Consider the following 24,040-nt stretch of genomic DNA (forward strand, 5'->3'; position numbering starts at 1 on the left):
GGGGGCCCTGGTGGCTCACTGGAGTAATGTGCACTTCACGTAAGCCTCTGAGGCGGCCTGGGTTCAAATCTACTGCATGTCATCCCCCTCTCTCCACACGTTTCCTGTCCTCTCCCAACACATATTCTCTGATAGAAGTAAATAATTTTTAAAAGGCACAAATGCCACCAAAAATAAACCTCAACTAGAAAAAGAAGTCTGTACTTTGCTGTCCTCTGGTGGATTAAAGATACAGTAACAAAAATCCATCCCCTTCGCGTGAAATCTTCGTCCCATTCTGTAAAAATAACACTAGTTCAAATAGTATGTGAAAGCATTTCTGGTTCATTAGGTCAATTCAAAGATGCACTGCTATTTGCAGAGGAAATGAAGAGTTGAAAGCCACAGAGATAAGAGAACATCCTTCCTGTAACACACAGATCTGTAGGTTGCTGGTCATGATACATAACTCCGCAGCATACGACACATTACGCCTTCTTGATTTGTGAGTTTTATAGCCGACTGACAACTTGCATCAACTGAAAATCTTTTAAATAAACAAATCTACTTTAAAACCTTTGGACAATTTTGAGGTACAACTGCCAGGAGGTTTCTTGTAGTTTGGTCATGTTTTTAAATATTTATTGGCTAGTATTGGGACTTGTTATTTCATCAGCTCTCAGAATTCTTGACAGACCAAACTGCACACAACAGGTAGGATGGTACTTTTATGTGTGCAAACAAACTGGGTTCATTAGGACTACAGAAAAACATTTTACATTTGATGTCTGTTATGTCCTCATATTAAATAAACTGTTGGTAGACTATCACTCTGATAGTCTGATACAACTGTGCACTGATGCGAAGGGCCACTGATTAAATGATTGTATTGATGCTTTTCAAAAAAAGTTCAATATATACATAGCTTTTTTACATATTTACCCTATTTTTGTTTCCAGGACCTTAAATGCAGCTTTCAAGTTAGTAAGTATCCTAATCATAGATGTGCAACCACATCTACTGTGTGTATTAAGGTAGACTGAAGAGAAGGATTGAAATTATGAATTAAGCTTAACATGTAGCATTTTTCTCCACCAACTGTATCAGACAATTGTTCGGGTGAGGGCTGGATTGTCCCCAATTCAGATTCCCCTAGTCGCCCCATGTTGATGCCTTTGGAAATAACAAAGCTGGGAGAGAAACGAGACTTGCAACCTGTCATCTCTGTCAAATGGAGTGCTTCTGCTGATGGTAACGCAGCCTGTATTTCTCCAACTCAATCTGTGGCTATTTACTGTAGGTCACCATGGCGCCAAATAGCTTATACACAAGCCTCTCTTCTGTTCACCATGTCCGACCGAGCCCCTTTGCCCTTCTACAGGTAGCGTGACCAGGCTTAAAGGAACTGAGGTTCACATCCTAGATGAAACCAGCAACCAAAGCTTGTGTGTGACTTATCTGTTCCATAATAAATTAAGGAATAACAGGAATCCAAATGGCCAAATGGTGAGACAATCAGTTTATGTAGTATTTCTGTTTTCACAATTTGCATTTATGCATTGTATTTAATGGTATTTTGTATTTGCCTTTTGTTTTGTAGTGGTCATTTTCATTAGATAATGTTGTGGTGGAACCCAGAAGCTCATATTTAGTCTCAGTTAATAATTTACCAATGGGTTTAAATTTCAAGAATGAAAAAAAATTTGCAATTCCAGGTAAGTCATTACAGAAAATGTTACACACACAGATTGCACAAATTTGACACAAACAGTCAGCTGTAAAGCTGCCACCTTGTGTGCCATTAGTCAAGACAATATTCTTCTCAGGATGTGAGGATCCTAAGATTCAAGAGGCCAGAGTATGTGTGGAGAATGGTAAGGTATATATGCAAAGATAGTTGCTCATACAGTGGGTGATCCGTGAAGTGGATAACATTGAGGAACATATTTTATACTGTATTATTCCAGGCAGTCTTTGGGATCCTCACATGGTCGTGGATGGCAACAAAACAGACCTGATAGTATTGACGTTTGACACAGGACCATTTTCTGAACATTACTTGGTATCCATCCACTACCCTGGCTTTCAGGACACACAGAATGTGTCGATGGTACAGTATGTGGTTGTTGTAAACTCAAAGACAATAGTTTTAACTGTGAATAATGTGTTAAATTATAATATATTGATATTAAACAGCAATCTCTCCTAAATCCTAATATGTTTCTTATTTATTGTGTTTACTGTTTTCACACAGAAGAACAGAACTTCCTTAAATGTGACATTTGAGTTGAATAAATTGCAGCTGCCTCATTGTGAAATTGTCTTTAGGGTAAGTAGTTCTTCCCATCTATGTTATACCAAGAAAACTATTTGAAACAATTAGCATTTTTTAACTAATCCCAAACACTCGCTCTCAAAAGATTCAGCCATTTTTTAAACAGTGCAAGAATGACTGTAAGCATCACAGACTGAGCTTTGATTACTGCTTCTGTGAGTAAACATTCTTCTCCCAAATGAAGGTTTGAATAACAACAATCTTGATTTATTCAAGCTGTTCTTTGGATACTAATTTTGTTCATATTGTTTAATTACAGACTACCCTAGACTACCCTCTTATAGATGGCCTTTAATAATAATGACAACATTGGGACTAGTGATTTGTGGTTTCCTAGCTTGGTTACGACTAAGAGCATCCCAGACAGGTTAGTCTTAAGCAGAACAGACCTGCAGAATTTCTTTTACCAGACGGAAAATGTGTAATAGCATACAAGATATTACTAAACTAAATATTCAAGTTGTCTTTAAGTCTATGGACATGCTACTGTATGCTGAGAGGAAGTACTGTGACAGTACAAAATAGACAAATCATTTTCCTTTTTCTCTGTCACCCCTCATAGATTCTGAAGAAAGCCTGTCAACCACTTCCAAGGGTGAACCTGAGGACATTTTAGTGAAAGGAAGAAAAAAGGTTTTCATTGTCTACTCATTGGATCACCCTCTATACAGGAACATTGTGCTCAAACTCTGTGCCTTCCTTTTGGCCAAATGTGGCACAGAGGTGGTTCTGGATCTGCTGGACTCTACCAGACTGGGTATGGTGGGCAGCTTGCAGTGGTTAGATTGGCAGAGGCAGCAGATTGATAGGACTTCAGATAAGATACTGATATTGTGTTCCAGGGGGGTAAGGGCCAAATGGACTGCTATGTGCGGTGGGGAACCAGTCATTCTGAAAGAGGACGCACAGTCACCAGTTGGCGACATGCTCACGCCAGCCCTCAGTATCATGGTTCCCCACTTGGTGCACTCAGCATCCCTCCAAAAGTACATTGTTGCATATTTTGAGAATGTGAGTTCTAAAGATGATGTCCCTTCTCCGTTCAACGTCACAGTGAAGTACAAGTTGATGAAGCACTTTGAGGAGGTATTTTTCAGAATCCTGGACGTTGAAAAGCAGGAGCCAGGCAGAGTGAATCGTATTGAGGGCTTAGCAGAGGATGAGTACTTTCATTGTTCCTCGGGAAGAGCCCTGAGGGACGCCATTGAGGAGTTCCATGCCTACCAGCTGGACCACCCTCACTGGTTTGAAGAGGAACTGATAAAAGATGAATTATTGGATGAATGTTTTATTTTGAGGCATTCACAACGGCAGAAACAGCAGAGTGTCATCACTCAGAGTTTATCAGAACTCAACTTTCCGCTCTCATCAATGAATAATCAAAGTGAACACAATGATGAGGCAAGACATTTCAAAGGACCAGCTTCCTCACTGCTTGACCTAGAATATAATGTAGAGTCATGATCAAAGATAACAGTAATCCCCTTACTGTAGGTCCAGACGGAGAGATGGGACTGTGTGTCTGACCAGGTTCTATTCTCTCATCCAACAATACTGCTTACTGGGTCAACATTTCAAAAGCAGTTCCTACATTGGATCTACCTTTTGGCAACATTTAAGCAGCATTTATTTTGGTATTTACAAATTTGGTAAATGTGTAATTATTGTAGAGTATATCTATGAATGAAAATATGTTTTAGTTGAATTCTGTACTTATGCTTTCTACTTAGTTGAGCTAACTTGTGCAAACTCAGTGATAGGTAGGTACTGAGTAGTGTAGTCTATGCAAGCAAGCTGTGTAAACAGAGCTTGGGTCAAAGTTCATTTTTTTCAGCAACGTTTTCAGCATTTAGCACGCAGGAAAGGGTGAGTACTGAGCTGTTCAGGGAGAGACAGGCTTTTTTTCATTATATGAAGATAAATGATATGCAAAATATGTTAACAGTTTCTTTTGTGTGCTATAAAATAAGTGGTCTACATGTCATCATGTCAATTGCTGTACTGTATTCATCTGTATTAACTGTGGTTGCATGAACTGTTGTTTTTTTTTTTTTTTTTTTACTGTCGACTGTCATCCTGTTTTTGTAGAGCACATACTACTACTAAATAAATTAAACCTAAACAATTTTCTTTGCTACATTTTTTTACATGGTCAGATCAGAGCATAGACCCCTCACTGCAATACTGCAAACAACTGTGGAATTTGGGTGTAGCTAGGTTACTTGTGAGAGTGCCTCAAAAAGAAGGGATTTGTCCCCACTAAATAGAGCATGAAAATCTACTGAATGACTGAATTGCCTGTCTGCCTTGAATTGCCTTTCTTTAATGCTAGGATTTCTTTTCTGTCATGAAATGAATGTAATTTTATTTATATTTAAAGTTACAGAAAACTTCTATACTGCTAATATAAAAAGGCCATGAAGAATGTAATGACAACTATGAAGAATTTGACTAACGAGAAACATATTTCCACCTACTTGACAGTAGAGTTTGTGTAATATTTAAATACAGTCAGTACTGGTTAGTGATATGGAATTCAGGTGTGTAATCAGGTGGGTAATCATCATCAGACAAAATTAGGATTAGCTGGTTCAAACCATTGACCTTTTCACATTACCTCATGAACTTCTATTGTTGATTTTGTTTTCAGTCTTTCCTTCTGAACGGAAAATGCTGAAGAGGATTTCAGCACACCTCCTTGAAAGAGCCATTTCCACATTTCCTAACAGATTGTGCAAAAATGGTAGAGGCATCCATGTATTTATTATGTTGATGGCAACAATGCTGTATATATATCAATACAAACAAATGTTCTGTTCTTCCCCTAGATGGCCTCTTCATTATCCATCCCTCTGTATCCCAGGCGCTAGCAGACAGCAGGCCAGTTGTGGCGCTAGAGAGCACAATCATTACTCATGGCATGCCATATCCACACAACCTGAAGTAGGCCCACAGGAAACATTCAAATCCCAAACACACAAATGACATAATTGAACAAATGTTCACTTTTTTGTATTAGTGATATGGTCAAGTTAAAAGTGACTGATATTGGGACTTTATTAAATGGTGTCTCATGTAGCACAGCTCAGGAAGTGGAGGCCATAGTGTGGGCTGAGGGTGCTACTCCTGCAACGGTAGGAGTGATCCATGGGAGGGTTCATGTAGGGTTGTCCTCAAAGGAGCTGGATTACCTGGCCCGCAGCAAGACCTCCCTCAAAGTCTCTCGGAGAGATCTGCCTTTTGCCATCAGCAAGGTAAGACCCCGGTCAAACTAATTTCATTAAAACCAATCCATTCCTCCTTTTGCTGCTTGATTACTTTGGCCCAGTTTATCTGTACTTTCATGGGTATAGATGTGTATATGCTGCACTGGTATGAATGTGGTACAGTGTCTCTCTCCAGGGTCTATGTGGAGGCTCCACTGTTTCCGGCACTATGATTGCAGCACACAAAGCTGGCATTCCTGTCTTCGTAACAGGGGGCATTGGTGGAGTACACAGAGGTGGGGAGAAAAGTAAGTTAGTACTATACATGTATTGGTAACATGTAGTCAGTCATCATTGATGTCCTGTAAAGACGTGAATGGACTGCTAATCTTCTCAGGTCTGGACATCAGTGCAGATCTCACAGAGCTGGGCAGGACCCCTGTAGCTGTGATCTGCGCTGGAGTAAAGTCTATCTTGGATATTGGTCGCACCCTTGAGTTCTTAGTAAGATTATTGTGGAGACATATTTTGGAATTGCTTTGATAGTTTAGCAATGCAATCACCCAACCTGAATGCAATCACCCAACCTGAAACTATGTGTATGAACCATGGAATTATGTATTAAAAAGTACTTCCATAAACTTGATCAAAAATCTATCATAATTGGTGTGACATAGTGTAGTTGTGCCAGTCTACTTCAAACAGCATCCCAAAACATGTTGTTTGTGGATTGGGTAAGGTTGTGTTGGTCATTTGTATTTCCTTTTTGTCAATATTTTTTACAAACCATAACTAATCACTAAATTGAGAAAATGTAGTGTTTTATTTATAACATGTATTATGCTGTATCAGGAGACACAGGGAGTATGTGTGGCCACATACGGAATGTCCAACAATTTCCCAGCATTCTTCTCTCCTCAAAGTGGATTTGCTTCCCCTTACCATGTAAATGATGCAAAAGACGCAGCTGAGTTGATTGGTGAGAAAAATCTGATTCACATCTACTCTGCACCATCCTTATCTTCACAACCATTGAACCAACTTCGAGACATGAACAAGATTACATGGCCTAAAAACATTTCTATGCAGAAAGGCGTTTCTTACTTTTAAAATGTATTTTATTATAGTTTGTTTTTAATCATGTTCTTACTACTCTGAGATTCAGCTGAATGTAGAGTGTGTTATAAATTAAATGAATTATTATTATTATTATTACATGTTAGTTGCTGTTGGTCCAAATAAGTGAACACAGCATGTACCTTTTTTGTGGCTTACAGCGGGCACACTTTCCCTGGGTCTACAGAGCGGCCTGCTTTTGGCTGTGCCCATCCCAGACGAGCACGCTGCAGTGGGTCAGGAGATAGAAGGGGCCATCCAGGTTGCAGTAGCGGAAGCCAGGTGAAGATAGACTCACTAGATGACCTTTTTCATGATTTTTGTGTGAAAAATGATCAAACTATTTACTTCATGTTTTTTTTCCTCTAATTTGCTTTAGTTGTAAAGGTATCACGGGGAAAGACGTGACACCGTTTATTCTTCAGAAGGTCAATGAGTTGACCAAAGGGAAGTCACTTCAGGCTAGTATCCTTCAGACATCAACTGTGTCAACTCATCAGAGTGAAATAAACATATCAAACTTGCGCATCCAAAAAATGACAAAAAAGTGTTGAACAAGTATTGTATTATATAAAGCCATAAGCAAATGGCTGAAATTGTGATAGTCCCTTGTGCCTAATATTAACAATGACGTTGTCTCTACACTGATGTCCCTTAACTTATACTTTTTGTAGACATAGCTCTCATACATAATAATGCCAAGGTTGGCAGTCAGATCGCCTGTGCACTGTCGGACTGCCTGAGGAACAAAGGGACGCCTTCTGCTGTTCTGCTCAAAGAGATTGAAAATGTTTCTGACCCAAAGTCAAACATTGTGAGTGCTCTTTAAATATATGTTTCATAATGATTGACATTGTTGCAAAAGTAAAGTGTGACATATTCTCTGTCATGTGCTCTCTGCTATACTTATTTCTCACAGGTTGTCATTGGTGGCATTAATGTGGATTTCATCGCCAAAGGCAAAACGGAAAAGCTAGTGGTATATCAACACAAATATATCTCTTTTTGGTTCTGTAAATGACATCATATCTTCACGACTCTGATTTTGCCTTTTACAGTTTGGACAGACAAATCCAGGGAGTGTTTGTCAGTCATTCGGGGGTGTTGGAAGGAACATTGCTGGTTCGTTTTTTTGTCTGTGGTGTGGTCTGATAGAACAGCTGGTGTTGATGGAGGAATATTTGTGTTCAGTCTGTGTTGTTTGCTTCTGTCAGATTCTCTTTGTCGCATGGGCCAGACACCCCTGTTCCTCTCAGCTATTGGGACTGACTCACACAGCAATGCTGTACTGAACTACTGTAAACACATGGTATGTGTTTGACCTTTGGTGGTTTGAAATACAATGTTTTTTTCTAAATCCCTTCTGTTAGTATTTATATGTTGTTGCGTCTTAACTATTTTGAAGAACATAGGTGCTGTGGCAAGGCTTCAAGATCAACGCACTGCTACGTATTGTGCTGTGATAAATGAGAGTGGGGAGCTGAGTCTAGGGTTAGGTGACATGGATATTCACCAACAAATCACAGTGCAGTATGTGAGTATTAGCATGTACTCATTTTAAAGTCATAAACCGGTTGAGAAAGATCAACAACAACAAAATCATAGCACAACAAGTTTTACTGTAAAGGCCCAAGGACATTTTTACTTTGAAAACCTCCATAGGTGTCCCAGTTTGACAAGCAGATATCATCCGCCAGTCTTGTGTGTCTTGATGGCAACATTCCTATCTCCACCATTGACTATGTTTGTTACTTTGCCAAAAAAAAGCTAATCCCAGGTGAGCTTGGATTATGTGGCTGCTCTCTAAACTACTGTCAACCATAAAGATTAATTTACCTTCTTTTCCATCAGTACAAATTGTATCTATTTGACATCCTTAACATGTATTCCAGTGTGGTATGAGCCAACTGATTCTGACAAAGCCTGCAAGCCATTCCTGTCAGAGAGCTGGAAATCCCTGACCTACATCTCCCCCAACCTGGCAGAACTGTGTACCATGAATAAGACCTTGGGTTTACCATCCCCTACAGGTATGACAGGAAATGTTGTCTGGAGGCCATACAGCTTGCTTAGCCGTCGCAAGCTATAGTAGAGTCTGTTAAAAGGCCTAAATCAATTATTTTGCTGATTTTGTTTGATTTTCTGAGGTTGTGTTGTTTTGTCTGCAGTTTTACCGAGTTCCCTTGAAGAGATTGTGAGCTGTGCCCTGGCCCTCTCACGCCCTCTGCTGGAACACCTCCACTGTGTGGTGGTCACTCTTGGGGCCATGGGAGTGTTGCTGTGTGGCGAGCATGACAAGGGAGCTGTCAATCTGCAGCTAAAGAGGCAAGAGAAGGTAAGGAATGATGATGATGATGATGATGATGATGATAATGATGATAATGACAGTGTTGCACCTGTTTGCAGAGAGGACGCCTCTGTGCTGCACACTACCCAGCTCTGCCTATGACCGCAGAGGAAATAGTGAATGTTTCAGGAGCAGGAGATAGGTAATGGTTACCCGCCCTTTCACTAGGTTGTGACACACAACAGATATCTGGCAACACACAAAGCACCTAAACCGTCTCGTTCCCCAGCCTTGCAAGTGGGATAATGAATGGGATCATCCTCGGGCGAGACACACACAGCTGTGTTCGGATGGGGCTTCTGGCTGCACGCATGTCAATGGCATCCCCACACCCCATTGCCCCCACTGTTACCATTGGCTCCGTGGACCCAGATGAAGTCTCATCTCAAATCTGGCCTCCGCCTACCTTCCTGTGGATGGAGGAATAGCAGGGTCATGGAGAGACATACCATCTCTTTTTCATGTTTGATTTGACCTTTCGACACGTTGAATTAAAATGTGCAAGTGTGATCAGTGTTCATGATCCAGATTAAGATTCTGATTGTTTGTTTGCTTTCGATAATACATTCAGTCAATCAATAACTGAAACCTTGTTATATAATAAATTATGAGATAGAGTGGATGATAAAAACCTATACATTCAGCCTATGCAGGATTTTGACATATTTCATTTTAAAACATAATATTAGAAACCCTGCTTAATATCCAAGTCCCACCAATGGTCTCATAGCATATATATATATATATACATATATATATGCTGTAGCATATGCTAGTCATATTACAGTTTTTTAACGCACCAACACACCTACCACACACAATTGGCAAAACCGATAATTTCATGCTCAAAATCACACATCATAAACTAAACTCAAACACTAATTGTCATAACACAAAAATACACTACACATGACACCATGTCTACCAAACACTATCACATGTTCTCTTTTCACAGGAACATTTAGTCAATCATAGCACAATGTCATAATAAACATTAACTTCAGATGGAATTACAGAAACTGCATTCTTTTATGTGTCAGGTCTCACATTATCTAGATTATAGATTGTGTTTGCAATGCAGTTTCTTTCGAAGCCTCTACATTTTTGTTTTGTTGGGTTTAGTAAATGCATGCATTTTGTTTCTTTAGCTGCATAAATTCAGAAAAAAAAATGAATTACCTATCTCAGAGCAGCTTTATAGAATGTAAGGTTACTGTATTGAAAAAAAGAAGACAGAAACATAATTGCTTCAGTAAAGGCTTCATTTGCAACGGGACATTACTGCAAGAAATATGCAACATAGCTGCCATTTACAGTATTACCCTAGCTCTGGCACTTCTCTGAGCGCCACCACACATTCTAACTCCTCTCCCTTGCCCTTGTCCCACTCCTCTCCCTTGTCCTGGTACTTGGTCTTCCTCTCCTTCGTGCAGGTATTACTGTATTACTTTCTTCGTGTTGCTATATTGTTTGCTCTATATTGTGTTTTTTTCCACACAAGATCAGCAAAAAGAGCTCCACTTTGCAGTAGCCTATATATACCATATAGTCATGCGATTGAAAGAACCTCAACACCATAGTGTTTCCTGGTTGGGAATCAACTGTGATTTATAGTATTTGCATAACTTCGACCAGCTTTTTTTCTCAGTAGCAATGGAATACAATAAAATACAAGGGATATATATGTGTTTCAATTCACAATATCAACAGCTGTTCACTTTGACTTTAGCCAATAAATTCAATTTTTGAACATAGTGTTATCTGTTCTGACATACAGTGTTAAAGCATTGGTAAATTGGTCCGTAAAAATCGATTGTTTTGGTCTTGGTTGAGCTTGTGTGTAAAAGAAGTTCAAGCTTTTAAAATGTGTGTTTACTCAATGCATGTTGTGTCAAAGCAACAAGAAATGTGTAAATTCTATAGCCAACACAGACGGATGTTGTGCTTACTGTGTTAAGAGTTTCGCAAACTTGTTAAAGGTATTGAAAAAACTGTCATAGCGATTGTAAAAAACTGTAATAGGGATTTCCTGGTATAAACTACAGAAAACCTCAGTTCCCACAAAGCACTGGTAATGGGACACCTTGAGCAGGCGCAGATGAACTGAATACTTGCCCCATTCCCTCCTCCCTATTTTAATGCTAGCTAAGATGGTGGTTAGAGCGTAAACTGTCTCTACAATACTAAGACAAGAAAGGGGCAAAACATCTCTCAAGCCTTTTTAATTGTAGTGGAATATTAAACCTAACGTAGGATAAAGTGGCTATTTATAGAAATTTGGAAATTTCAGAGACATTACCAGTCCCCGCCCAATTTGGTGTGACGGTACCTTGGAGTGGAATCCCTACCCTAAATACGAACAGGGTAAGTAGCTAGCCAGCATCACAAACTATTGTAGATCTCTGTTGGCTACAGATTTATCATGTACAGAATTATATAGGGTACATTATTACATGGGTACCTTTAGTAAGTCAGAGTTTGTGTTGTCATCAAACGCACTGTTTGGATAGTTTCGTTGTGGTGTAGCCATTGAGATGTCAATGTACTATTTGCTAGCCTGGGTTACAAGGCCGCATTTGCAAACCACCCAGTTAGCTAGCCAAGCTTGCTTCAGCGGAACAGCTTTTGAAGAAACAGATAGCGAAGTTAGCCTAGCATGCATTTAACAAGCTGTCATTTCTTCTTCACCGGAATAACGTCGTGAAAACTTTTAAGATTGTGTAGAGGAGACTAAATGATTATATGCGTTTCTATTTATTTTGTTAGACAAGGTTCACCTTGTAAAATCTTTTGAACACTTGACCGGCTTCTTTGCAAGGACTGCTTTCATGAAGGGACTCAGTAAGTTAGCTAGGCTAGCTAGGCTAGCAAGCTATAGTGGTGCTACTGCTAGCTAACAAGCTAAGCTAGATAGCTAGTACTAATAGTTAGTGCCTGCTGCTGTCAGTACATTTGTACAAGACTCAAGAGCATTGTGCATATACTGTAAGCACGAAGTTCTTGTTCAGGCAAGCAATTACAAATTAAACAAATCAAACCTCTGCCTGTTTGCTGTTTTCAATGTACATGGAAATGGAAACGTCACCTACAGTAGCTCAGTTATTCTAGCTTGCTTGGTCGATTTCAGTTGACAGTCTGTATACAGTCTAGTTTGATGCTTCATTGATCAACGTGGCTTTCTATTGTTTTAGTAAAACGTATGATGAGAACAAATTATGGCTTTATCTAGTTACCAGTGAGATGACTCGCAACATCTGTGTGGTTACGATCTACTAGCTACGCTATTACGGAGTAGGCTACGTCAACGGTGTCTGTCTTGTAGTTCGTTCCTCAAAATTGTTTCATCTGTTCAAAGATGTCATCCAGATGTTGTGACGCCTTGCTATTTCACATACTCCTGATGGCACTGGCGTTACTTATTTGTGTTTGTTAGCTAACTAACTTGCGAGTTGGTCACATTCTGCAATGACTTGTTGACAAGCGCTTGACTAAACAGTGGCATGTTTTAATACTAGATACTAAAATTAAGTTTTATTTATCCTGAATAATTACTACCAGTACTACTGTACAGCTGTAACTGAGTCCCAACCTTGGCCGGGTTTCCCAGATTCGTTTAGAAGCTCTTATTGCTAAGAGCTTCTTAGGAGCGTTCTAAGAGCGTTCTAAGAGCGTTCTTAGAACGCTCCTAAGTAGGTCTTAGCGTTAAGAGCTTCTTAACGAATGTGGGAAACCCGGCCCTTGTGTGTATCTGTCCTCAGACTTGCAGCCATCCCTGTAGCCACACCTCGCAGTGCCATAGGATGTCCCACAGCCCTGAGATGAAGGACGACCCCATGGAGTGCCCCTTGTGCATGGAGCCGCTGGAGATCGACGACGTCAATTTCTTCCCCTGCACCTGTGGCTACCAGATCTGTCGCTTCTGCTGGCACCGCATCCGCACAGACGAGAACGGCCTCTGCCCTGCCTGCAGAAAGGTGACACCTGGAGCTGTCATTGACAGTCATCATTTGGGAAGGGAATTTGCATAATCTTACTGTGAAAAGTGTCTGACACTGGAGTGACACTAAGGGAAGCATGTGTCCAGGTGAAAGGAAAAAAATCTTCTCTTCTTTTTCCTTTTCTTGTGCAGCCGTACCCAGAAGATCCCGCAGTTTACAAGCCCCTGTCACAGGAGGAGATCCAGAGGATAAAAAATGAGAAGAAACAGAAGCAGAACGAGAAGAAGCAGAAGGTCACGGAGAACCGCAAGCACTTGGCCAGTGTGAGGGTGGTCCAGCGGAATCTGGTGTTTGTGGTGGGGCTCTCGCAAAGGCTTGCTGACCCAGAGGTGAAATCATCACTAATATCCTCTTGTTGTCACATATGTTGTGTGGTTGGGAGTTTTGGGCTGTCAAGTTGTCAAGTTGTGAGATATTTAAGGTGAATAAATGGTTGTCTGTGAGTAGATGCAATTTGTTTTAATTCAACATGACTTAGCATGTAGATGTTTGGAAAGTAAGAAGCATTGAACCTTTTGAATGTTATTTTTCAAAGCAGTTCTAAAATCTGTTCTATGCCCCGCCCATCAACCTATTGTACAGTATGTTCAGCTGTATCTGCTGGTGGTCAGTCATTGTGTTGTTTGGACAAGGCATTAGCACATTCTGTCAATCCCTATTCTTGATAAGGGATGATGCTTACCAATCTAAGTGTAGCCTGTATGTAGTATTCATCACGTTACTTTGTCCCAATACCTAGGTTCTAAAACGACCAGAGTATTTTGGGAAGTTTGGGAAAATCCATAAAGTGGTCATCAATAACAGCACATCATATGCAGGTTCACAGGTAAGGGCTGGGTGTACTGTTAAAAGTGGATTTCCTGCTATAACATTCCAATAGGAAGCCTGTTACATATTATTTTATTGTGTTTGGATCCATAGGGGCCCAGTGCCAGTGCCTATGTCACTTACATCCGCTCTGAAGACGCCCTTCGAGCTATACAATGTGTAAACAACGTTGTTGTAGATGGTAGAACACTCAAGGTGAGTGTCAACCTTAAAAATAATGCATTATTTACCACTGGAATATTATCAACATGGATTGGACAGATCTCATCTCGAGAGACCTGTTTGTAGTGCTGTCCATTTTAAGCTATTTCACTAAGCTCTTGATCTTTGGATTATTTTTTTATTTTTTTATCTCCACAGGCTTCTTTAGGCACAACAAAATACTGCAGTTACTTCCTCAAAAGTATGCAATGTCCTAAACCTGACTGCATGTATCTACATGAACTGGGGGATGAGGCAGCTAGCTTTACAAAAGAGGAGATGCAGGTAAACTTTATAGTTGTCTCCTGACTTCTCTGTGATCTGTTCAATCTGCTTTTTGTTCAGTGAATGGGGGTCAGGGGGGACAAGATGGCTAACTCTTCACCCTTTCTGTCTTCTAGTTGTATTAGCTCAGTAATCATGTTATTCGTTCCTTGACAATTAAGGCTGTTTAACTACTACATTTGATAAAAGGTTTAGCTTGTTTAGTGTTTTCTGTAACGCAATGTAATCTCCTATTGTGTTTAGGCTGGCAAACATCAAGAATATGAGCAGAAATTACTTCAAGACCTCTACAAAATCAATCCCAGTTTTCTACAAACCCCAACATGTGGAATAGATAAGTCAAAGAGCAAATCCAACTCTTCACAAAAGTATGTTTGTTAATTTATCTTAATTCATTTATTACACACTTCTCTTTGACCAACGCACAACATCTCACAATTTCATTAGATGATGATCTTATTTCATTATAATCAATGTTTATTACAGACCCACCAATGGCAACAAAGACAGTTGGCCTACACTGTCAGGCATTGGAAAACTGGCCAATGGGCTTTCAGAGGATCGCAAGTCCCCTCCGCTGCTAGACTGCTGTTTGGAAGAGGTCATGACCTCAGACATGCTGGACTCAGAACTGGGGCCTTGCCAAGGGGCCACTATGTCCCCCTTTTCCTCCAACTGTGACAGTAATAGGTAAAATACCCAGGATCATTTTGGGTTTTCTCAGCCTTCTAGTGAAACAATTGGGCCTGATGTTGGTTGTTTTTTCTCTCCAGTCCCAGCGACAAACCTCCTGAATCTATGACAATGGTGAATGGAGAAACTTCACAAAAGGTAATGGTAGCTCGCCATATGAATCTGTCTTTGCAGTTTGTCCATGGAATTACAGTTGGATAGAGTATCCAAACCTACTTCCATACCTCTTCTGGTTCCTTACAGATGGCCAACAGCGACTCCCCCTCCCCTCCTCCTGGCCTGACCAAACCCGGTCTGGTGGTGCCCATCAGTGTGTCTGACCTCATGGCCCGTTCGCCCTTCGAGGGGGCCGCCGCAGAGTCCCAATCCCTCTTCTCAGACAACAGCAACTTCAGACACCCCAACCCTCTCCCCGCTAGCCTCCCCCCTTTCCCCAGCTCTCCCCGTGGGGGCTCTGACTGGCCCATGACCCCCGAACCACAGAGCCTCTTCACGTCAGGTTTGTTTGCCTAAAAATACACACAAAGACATACAGTAAGATCTGGATTAGACTTTACATGTAGTCCTCTTTGTGTTCTTCATGTTACTGTTCCTCCCATGAATCCTAACCCCATCTGCTCCCCCCTCCCCAGACACAATACCAGTTTCCTCCTCCACAGACTGGCAGGCTGCCTTCGGCTTCGGCTCATCTAGCAAGCAGCAAGACGATGACCTGGGCTTCGACCCGTTCGACGTGACTCGCAAAGCCCTGGCTGATTTGATCGAGAAGGAACTATCTGTGCAGGACCAGAGCCCTCTTTCCCCCGGGGCTTTCCACCACCCAGGGCCCCACCACCATGGACCCAGCCTGCTCCCCCCCAACACCTCCCACTTTCCCAGTGCACCCCAACGCCTCTCTCAGCTCCACCACAGAGCCATTTACAGCTCCTTCAGCTTCCCTGGCAGCCAGAGCAGCCAACCAGTCTGCCATCCCTGGATGGGCTTGCCCCCCACACGCAGTAACCTCACACACATGAACCACTCGGCCAACGCAGCCTCACAAAGCAACTTCCTGGACATGAATGTGCATCCTCACCACAGTACAGGCTTGGGAGGCATCTCCATTTCAGGTATTGAACACTCCCCGGCAAACTCTTTGATTTTCAAAACGTTTGACATCTTCAGCCAATATAAAATTCTGATGTATAGAATGTCAAAACATGTTGTGGTAGTCTGGATGTTATTTAGTGTGTGTTTCAAGTGTTTATTAACATTTCATGTGAGACAAGTGACAACCAATGCAGGTGAAGTTCCGGCTTCAACCACTAGATGGCTTCTTGAACTTACCCATGAATGGGGACGTTCATTTACGCTTTCTCTTTTTTCCTGTGTCCCCTGCAGAAAACAGCAGTTCCATAGATGGCTTAAATGTGAAAGAATGGCAGGATGGGTTGAGAGCACTCTTACCAAACATCAACATCAACTTTGGCGGTCTCCCCAACTCCTCCTCCTCTTCCTCCTCCTCATCCTCCTCCAGCGTTAATCACATTGGCGGGCCAGCGGGTATGTCCCACAGTCTCAGCTGGGACAGCACGGCAAGCTGGATGGACCCTGCCATAATCACAGGTAGCCACGTTGCTCTGTTTACCTGATCGAGTAGTTCATCAACAAGCCTCTACTATATTGGTTACTAGTTTCTAGTTGCTTCTCTAGTAGCCCCTCTCTATTAGCTTACTTACTAGCTTCTCAACTGGCCGAATTTCTTCATCTCTTTCCCCCCCCCCCCCTCTCTCTTCCACCTACAGGCATCCCAGCCACAGCTGGCAACAGTATAGACTGTCTCCAGGACGACAACCCGCCTCACTGGCTCAAGTCTCTGCAGGCACTCACAGAAATGGACGCCCCCCCCAGTTCCACTGTGCTTAGCAACCCCCCCCAGCAGCAGCAACAGCAGCCTCCCCTCCACAGTAGCCTTCTGGACACCCACCTCCCTCTCCACCACAGAGGCGGCTGGGCTCCCTACTTGCCCCCACCCACAGTCAACCCCGCCAGCCAGTTCCACTCCCCCCCGCCAGGCTTCCAGACAGCCTTCAGACCCCCAGGCCAGCCTGCCACAGAGCTGCAGAGCGCCACCATGGACCGCCACTAACGACAGAACAACATCCTACGCCCTACGTCCTCAACCTCCTCCTAAACTCCTAAATCATCCTAAACCCACCCCTGTACCATCGACGCAGTACACACCAATCTCCAAATTATGAAATCATTAACAAGAATAACAACAAACGTATCCCCCCCTTCTTTATTTTGTCTATTCTGAAGGCCTACATGTTTATTTGTGGCACATGAGTTAACAGTACCCTTTGTCCGCTACCAACATCACTCCCAATTACCCGACCGAGCTCCAGTTGTAGTTTGGAATCAGACAGACAGGCTGCTGTGAGCTGCGCCCGGGGTTCTCTGTGATCTGAAAGACACCACAGTTGACGACGAATGCAACGTTGAGTTGACGAGATAACTTTAAAGGAACGATTAAGCATGAAACGAGTGTTGTAAGTATGAAAGTCATGATGATTGCTGTGAAGAAGAAAGCTAACAAGTCAATCTGCTCACAAAGCTTTGCCCAAAGACTCTCAGCTTTACCCCCCCTGTCCTACTCCAGGCCAGATAAAGTGGAAAGGTTGGCACCCTCTTATCAGCACATGGTAATTGGTAAAAAAAAAATGGCAACAGGGAGGGAAAGACGGGACTCAGTAGGTGGTTCCAGGGACCATCGCAAGACAAATTTGTGGGGTGAGGGACTAGTCTGAGGGCATAGGCCCTCTGTTAGGCAGGGACACACTGGCTCTTGAGAGCGCCACAAAGCCCACATTCCCTTTGGCGGAGAGGGGGCCCATCCCGCCGAGGGAAGATTTTGTTGAAACCTCTGTATCAGAGGATGAAGCACTGCCTAACTGGGGAGCCAGGGGTCACAACCCAGAGGCTAGCTGGAAGGCACAGGCACACATTGGGGGCAGTATTGTGATACTCACAGTGCCACTATGTGGCACCGCCAGTAGTTAGCCCCCCACCCACCACTACCAGGAGAGCCACTAGGAGACCACAGAGAAATGACATGGGGTGAAGGTAGAGGCCAGCTCAGATACACTGGAGCTAAAGCCGCTGTGGGTAGCAATGGGTGGATGTTATTGTTAATTAAGTTCCCCCTTGTTCAACCTCCTGAGGGCTTAAATGAGGCCTTATATGATTGATGAGAAGGAGCTTGAATGATTGGAGTGGAAATAGTGTCAGGATTGCTGAAAATATGCATCTGCACTAGAAAAATCAAGGAAAATGGGATGTCAACTTAGATTACACAAGGGACACAAAAGAAGGTGCTATGACATAAACAGCAGTACTAGCAATTCAAGGAGCTGGGTGCCTTTTGGATCCAGACAATGACCTGTCATCCACCACAACTTTTCAAAGTCTTAAAACTGTTGTTTTGCTCCCTTCTTTATCTCTTGCTCTTTTCTGCTGTCCCCTAAGAAACGGTATTCACCAGATCAATTAACTCATCCAGGAAATCCAACATTAATTCACTGGGTTTTAACAACATGCTGAGAAAACAAATCGAGGTTAAAGGAATTGAAATGTCCTCTGCAGGTCTGAAAAACGAACCTTAAATAAAACTGAAAACTTAAGACAGGTGTCTGTGTGTTCGTTCACTGTTGTTGACTCTCTTGTCTTCTGTTTATAACCCTTAGACAGCTTTAAAAATGTGGTTAACTGTTATGAAAGGTTGACACATTTTTACACATGATAGTTTGATTGCCTTGCAGATTTGCGGAAGACAATGTCTATTGTATTTGACATTGCTTTAAAAGTAAGTGTTCTTCCACTAGGTGGCAGAGTACAATTTGACTGTCATTGATGAATTTCTGCAGTCCAACCCTGTAGAAAAAACAAGGGCATAGTATGTATTAAAGGTGTATATGGGGAAAGTGATATAGAAACATATTTTTACCATATGTTTTATATGTCCTCTCTTTCTCTCTAGGAGTCTAATGCAATTTTGTAAAATGCATATATTAATTTCCAAGTGCAGTAAGAGACTTCTGTTTCATTTGGCAGTTTGTTAGCAGTCTTGTGCTTTTAATAAGTAATAATAATAGTATGTCAAGATGTTTAAAGTGATTGGGTATGTGTATGAAAGTGTGAACATGCATTACTCAACCTTTGGCTCTGCACCCTGTTCCAATGCAGTAGTCTACTGCAGGAAAGTGGTCTGGGGGGAGGGTGAGGGTGTTGGTAGGCAGGCAGGCAGGCAGGCTGAGAGGGAAATGATACAGTCCCAACACAATTGTCTTATCTTGAGTCAAGATGACATTTGGGACATCTAGACTCAATGAAGAAACGTGTATGTATTCTTTGTAAGTTACTCATATTGAAATTATAGGAGGAGATGAGAAAATGAACCTTTATTACATCCACAACAGTGGCACAAACATGCATGCTGGAGCAACCGCCAGAGAAACAGGATTCAGCATTTTTTTTTCTTTTTTTAAATCTTTCTGTCCTTCCTCTCAGGGCAGCCAGGAGCAGTTTAACAATGTATACTGTATATGATAGTGACTGTATTTCACACTAACATCAACTAATTGTACATCAGTAAGTTTGTAAATATTTATTCAATTTAGATTAGTTCAAGTTGTTATTGCACCATGTTATCCGAGTGGGTATTCACACACCCCCAGTCTGCCCTTATCATCGGCTGGTGTCCAAGCTGGATGACTGGAGCTGACGCTTGCTGAGCTGCCCTCGGAGCCCTGTTGCCAGGCCAGTGCCCTGTGGCCAGATGCTGAGGAAGGTGTGTGTGAATAATGCAGACAGGCAGCAGATTTGAGGACTGTGACAATGAGTCAGCAGCAACACAGAGAGGAGGGAAGGCTCTGCTGAACGTGTTTCTTGACTGATACACTCTCAGTTTACACACACACACACATTGGCAGACAGAATCGAAGTAAACACACAAGCACATCGAGAGGGCTTTCACACAAGCACCGAACAGCTGGAGTAATCTTGCAAAAGTTGTACCTGTTATGTGTTTAGGAATATAAATCATTTGGTTTTGTGAACAGATAAATTACCTGTAGAAGGAGAAGAAAGGCAACAGGGGGTAATCCAAACAAATCTATATATGATATCAGATTTCCATGGACAGTATATTAGAGTGTGAGGACTTTGATTTGTTGAGTACTACTGCTCATCCCATTACAATTCTGATTAGGTTGTGTTTCTGGTTAAGCTTTGACAATTTGATGAGCAAGGATAAGAAGACCCTTTTGTGGGTTTGTTCATTTTTCATAATACGAGGAGCTTTCATAATAGGGCAATTACTATGATAAAGGTCTATGAACAAACATGGGAATTTGAGGAATAAGCATTCTTCAGTTTCATATTGGTTGATTAAGTTTAATGAGTTAGTAATTCAAAATCCCCCTGCTTTTTTAAACAGTGGAAGTCAGATTCCTTGAGTGAGCTTAGCTTCTGGCAGAGAACATTTTTTTTTTAATTCTTTATAGTGTCTTGTAACCATTGGGTTGAAAAGGATTGATTTAATTACTGATGTGCTTGCTTTGCTGGAACTGCATAATCAAGCTCATTATCATATTGCTTTCTGCTTTGAGACAAAGTGAAGATACAATACTGAGAATAATATAGTGTTAATGGTAATAATGGTAGTGCACGTAGAACTATGATGAATCAACCCCAGTTGTACAAATGCTGCTGTTATTCTTCCCACTGTAAGTACAGTAGAGCAGCTCCAGTTTTGCAGCTGCATCAAGTTTTTCCACTGGGAGTTGAGTAGCAAAATGCTGAAATCCTGCTTTACTAAAGGACTGCAGAGTGTGTAAATGTGTGTGCTTGTGCACATGTGTGTGGTGCATGAGCGTGCATGCATGTGCAAGTGTGTGTGTGCGCACATTTGTTTATGTGTGTGCACGCTTGTGTGTCCTGCCACATGTATGGTCTGTCTGTGGAGGCAACACTAGCTGCAATGCCTTTTGACCTTGACGTCCTTTCCCAGCAACCAACTGGGGGTGTGGGGGGAGAGATGATGACAAAGTCATTACCTGGCCTGGGAAACCTGTTGGGACGGCTCTCAGCAGAAAGCACTCTCTTCATTTGTCAGCCTCTATAAGCTGCAGAAACAATGGTGCTCACTCTCTGGTTGCTGCACACCTTACAAAACAACCCACGGAGGACCTTTATGTTATCCTGACTGCAGCGACGCAGTAATGTCTCTCACCGGTAAAACCAATCCTTGTACAAAGGAAAACAAGTTTCTCGCTAAAATGTAGTGGGATAAAATATTTGTTTCTGCTGATGGTTCTAGGATATTAGTGGATATACATTGTTAAAAATATATAGTGCTATCTGTGGCTGCAGCTGGATGCATAGTTCTTAAGAACACCCTCTGTTAATCTCAACAGCAGTCTGGTTAGCATGAAAGAGAAGAGGCTGGCTCCTTCATCATCGCCAAATTTGTAATCGGTCTACTGGGTGACTCATGATCATGTCTTGTTTATGGTTATAGCTTTCAGTTTTCTGTAATGTCCTGTAGCTACTGGCAGGAGACAATGAGTAGGTATGTGTGGCCTATTTTTTACTGTTCACGCATTTAACTGACATGACTCACTATCAGAAACTTTCCATCTGAACGGTGATGATGTTGACCTCAGCTCGATTGTCATTCTGTAACACATAAGTTGCAGTAGAACTTAATTAACTTAATTCTGGGGAGGAGGTCAAGCCTAGAGTTCTTACCAATTGTCTGAATGCAGAGGTTTCATACAGAAGTATGAGAGGCGATACAAAATCAATCAAGGTTATGCACAGTGCAGTAGACCTTAAATGGATGACTTGCATGGATGAATCTGAGCCAGACAGCATGTGATCAATATGGTAAGGGAGGGAATGAGGCTTAGGTGTTTGTTTTCTTCAGCTGTGAATTTTGTTAATGGCCACCAATGACTGGCAACAACCATGTGCTTTAGCACATATGCACATATCTGTGCTGTCACCTTATGTGGTATATTGGCTTAGCTCCTGAGGACTGCGCCGTTATGTTGTAATCTAAACCGTAAAGGTCATTCGGCATGGTTGCTGCGACAATGCTAACTTTCCTCTTTTCTACCCAGACCACACGCTGACTCCGCATGCTGAACAGGCAGGAGGTAAGCTGAGATCTGAATCCTGGGTATCACTTGGACTCATCAAAACTGGTGTACTGATCTACCCTGGAGGATGGGCAGAAAGATGGATGTTTTGATAAAGGGATAGTACTTGGACAATCTAATACATGATTGCTACACATTTAGGACAAAAAAGACAGATAGTTGTGATCCAGGCCGCATTTTCCACAGTCTCCTTGCCTCTTTTTCTTGTTCCTATCCTTCATGGCTTTATCACTTGGTTGATGTAGGGCTGTCAGCGGCCAAGGGTAAAGTACATTTAACTGGGCCTTTAGTGGTCTTCCACCATTTGTGGACTTCCTTAAGGACACAGGAGAATTATGAACAAGGCCTTAATTATTGAACAAGTGTGTCCAGCAAACCTGTTATGATGGTAATGCAAAAATGTAGACCATAGCAAAAAGGCTATGGGGAGGTGGTTTGGGGAGTGGAGAGTGGGTGGTGGGGGTGATCTGTTCATAATAGGCACATCATTGACCAGTCTACTTTATCAAAACATTGACAGTCAAAGAAGATGTGTAAAATGTTGCCACCTTGTTCATGCAACAGTAAGTCAAAACCAGTTGTTTTTTTTTGTAATAGAAACTTGTGTGATTTAATGCTATTTAATTATGCTAACCATTGTGGTACAGTCACAATAAAATAGATCTTGAGAAACTTTTTGGATGACGGTAACAGGAACTGAATGGCATTTTTGTCTAAAAGGGATGTGTGGTGAGTGTCTGTCTTTACGGAAATCAATCTAGAATATCAAGTGAGCCAGAAGCCTGACTCAGGAAAAACAGTTGTCCCTAGTGTGTGTGCTCAAGTGTGCGCATGTCTGCGTGCGTGTGTGTGTGTGTGTGCCTCAGGCGTGTGGAGGAGAAGGATGTGGAGTGAGGAGGAGGAGAAACAGGTTCTAGAAACAAGGGCTGACTGCTGTTCCACTGACCGACAGTCCTTCAAGTATAGCAGCAGATGAAAGGAGGATTACCATGACAGTGGCTTTCACCACAGTTTCAATTACATTTTCTCCTTTCCTACTGAGACAGCTAGATGCATTTAGTAAGAAATGTCTTCTAGTAGGGAGACAAAAACGTTTTTTGTACATTTAGATATTTTATACATACTCATAAACAACGACGAAGTGTGTGTACATTTCTGTTAGACACATTGTGGAAGTAACAAATGGCCCTTCTCACATGGCAGGACACACATCTGTGAGAGGCAAAATGTGAAAGTAAAACTAAGTTTATGAAAACAGAGAGACATGGCAAGAGAGAAAGAGAGAGAGAGAGAGAGAGAGAGAGAGAGAGAGAGAGAGAGAGAGAGAGAGAGAGAGAGAGAGAGAAGGAAGGGGGATGGATGGATGGACGAGGAAAGAGAAAGAAGGAGCAAGCTGCTTGTGTGTGTGGCATGCAAGTACATCTGCCTGAGCTGAGGGTTGGTGTACTGTGTGCTACTGGGAAGCTCTCGAGGCTATTGTGCTAGACAGAAAAAGAGAGAAAGAGTGAGAGAGAATGGAAAGAGAGATAAAGAAGGGGGGACAAGAAGGGTAGTGAGAAAAGGGGGAAAGAGTGTGTGCAAAATAGAGAGATAGAGAAAGTACAAAAACGGGGAAAAGAGAGAAAGATGGGGAGACAGAGAAAAATGGATAGTGAGAGAGAAAGTGAGAGGGTCGGTGAGAGGCAGAGAAGTAGGGGTAGAGAGGGATGGCGAAAGAAAGAGAGACAGAGAGACAGAGAGAGACAGAGAGAGAGAGAGAGAGAGAGAGAGAGAGAGAGAGAGAGAGAGGAAGAGAGAGAACAGTGGGACCTGTGCCAGCTCACCCCACCCCTGCCGCTGATGCTGCTGCT

General features: G+C 42.1%; 3 protein-coding genes across 3 annotated transcripts; all 3 read left to right on the top strand.

Moving 5' to 3' along the window:
* The first annotated feature begins 1,142 nt into the window (after nucleotides 1–1,142).
* On the top strand, nucleotides 1,143–4,396 carry LOC146258881 (interleukin-17 receptor A). The gene is made up of 9 exons (XM_084671856.1): nucleotides 1,143–1,230; nucleotides 1,361–1,485; nucleotides 1,580–1,694; nucleotides 1,806–1,853; nucleotides 1,947–2,089; nucleotides 2,234–2,308; nucleotides 2,400–2,469; nucleotides 2,574–2,681; nucleotides 2,877–4,396. The coding sequence occupies exons 1-9, from the start codon at nucleotides 1,143–1,145 to the stop codon at nucleotides 3,776–3,778; spliced, it is 1,674 nt and encodes a 557-aa protein (XP_084527982.1). The 3' UTR covers nucleotides 3,779–4,396.
* A 396-nt stretch (nucleotides 4,397–4,792) lies between these two features.
* Nucleotides 4,793–9,516, top strand: LOC146258882 (uncharacterized). Its single transcript, XM_084672238.1, has 19 exons — nucleotides 4,793–4,866; nucleotides 4,965–5,057; nucleotides 5,143–5,257; nucleotides 5,394–5,568; nucleotides 5,717–5,828; nucleotides 5,918–6,024; nucleotides 6,373–6,499; nucleotides 6,798–6,918; nucleotides 7,016–7,101; nucleotides 7,311–7,450; nucleotides 7,556–7,615; nucleotides 7,695–7,758; nucleotides 7,851–7,945; nucleotides 8,042–8,170; nucleotides 8,299–8,413; nucleotides 8,529–8,666; nucleotides 8,805–8,971; nucleotides 9,043–9,125; nucleotides 9,213–9,516. The coding sequence occupies exons 2-19, from the start codon at nucleotides 4,985–4,987 to the stop codon at nucleotides 9,409–9,411; spliced, it is 2,106 nt and encodes a 701-aa protein (XP_084528364.1). The 5' UTR covers nucleotides 4,793–4,866; nucleotides 4,965–4,984; the 3' UTR covers nucleotides 9,412–9,516.
* Nucleotides 9,517–11,114: 1,598 nt separating this feature from the next.
* cnot4a (CCR4-NOT transcription complex, subunit 4a) lies at nucleotides 11,115–18,650 on the top strand. Its single transcript, XM_084672838.1, has 13 exons — nucleotides 11,115–11,347; nucleotides 12,742–12,957; nucleotides 13,113–13,310; nucleotides 13,721–13,807; nucleotides 13,903–14,004; nucleotides 14,170–14,295; nucleotides 14,539–14,663; nucleotides 14,782–14,985; nucleotides 15,069–15,126; nucleotides 15,232–15,487; nucleotides 15,621–16,097; nucleotides 16,369–16,593; nucleotides 16,773–18,650. The coding sequence occupies exons 2-13, from the start codon at nucleotides 12,784–12,786 to the stop codon at nucleotides 17,114–17,116; spliced, it is 2,376 nt and encodes a 791-aa protein (XP_084528964.1). The 5' UTR covers nucleotides 11,115–11,347; nucleotides 12,742–12,783; the 3' UTR covers nucleotides 17,117–18,650.
* Nucleotides 18,651–24,040: the final 5,390 nt, after the last annotated feature.

The sequence above is a fragment of the Hypomesus nipponensis genome, chromosome 14 (assembly GCF_054491055.1).
Source record: "Hypomesus nipponensis isolate SF chromosome 14, ASM5449105v1, whole genome shotgun sequence".
Classification (NCBI taxonomy): domain Eukaryota; kingdom Metazoa; phylum Chordata; class Actinopteri; order Osmeriformes; family Osmeridae; genus Hypomesus; species Hypomesus nipponensis.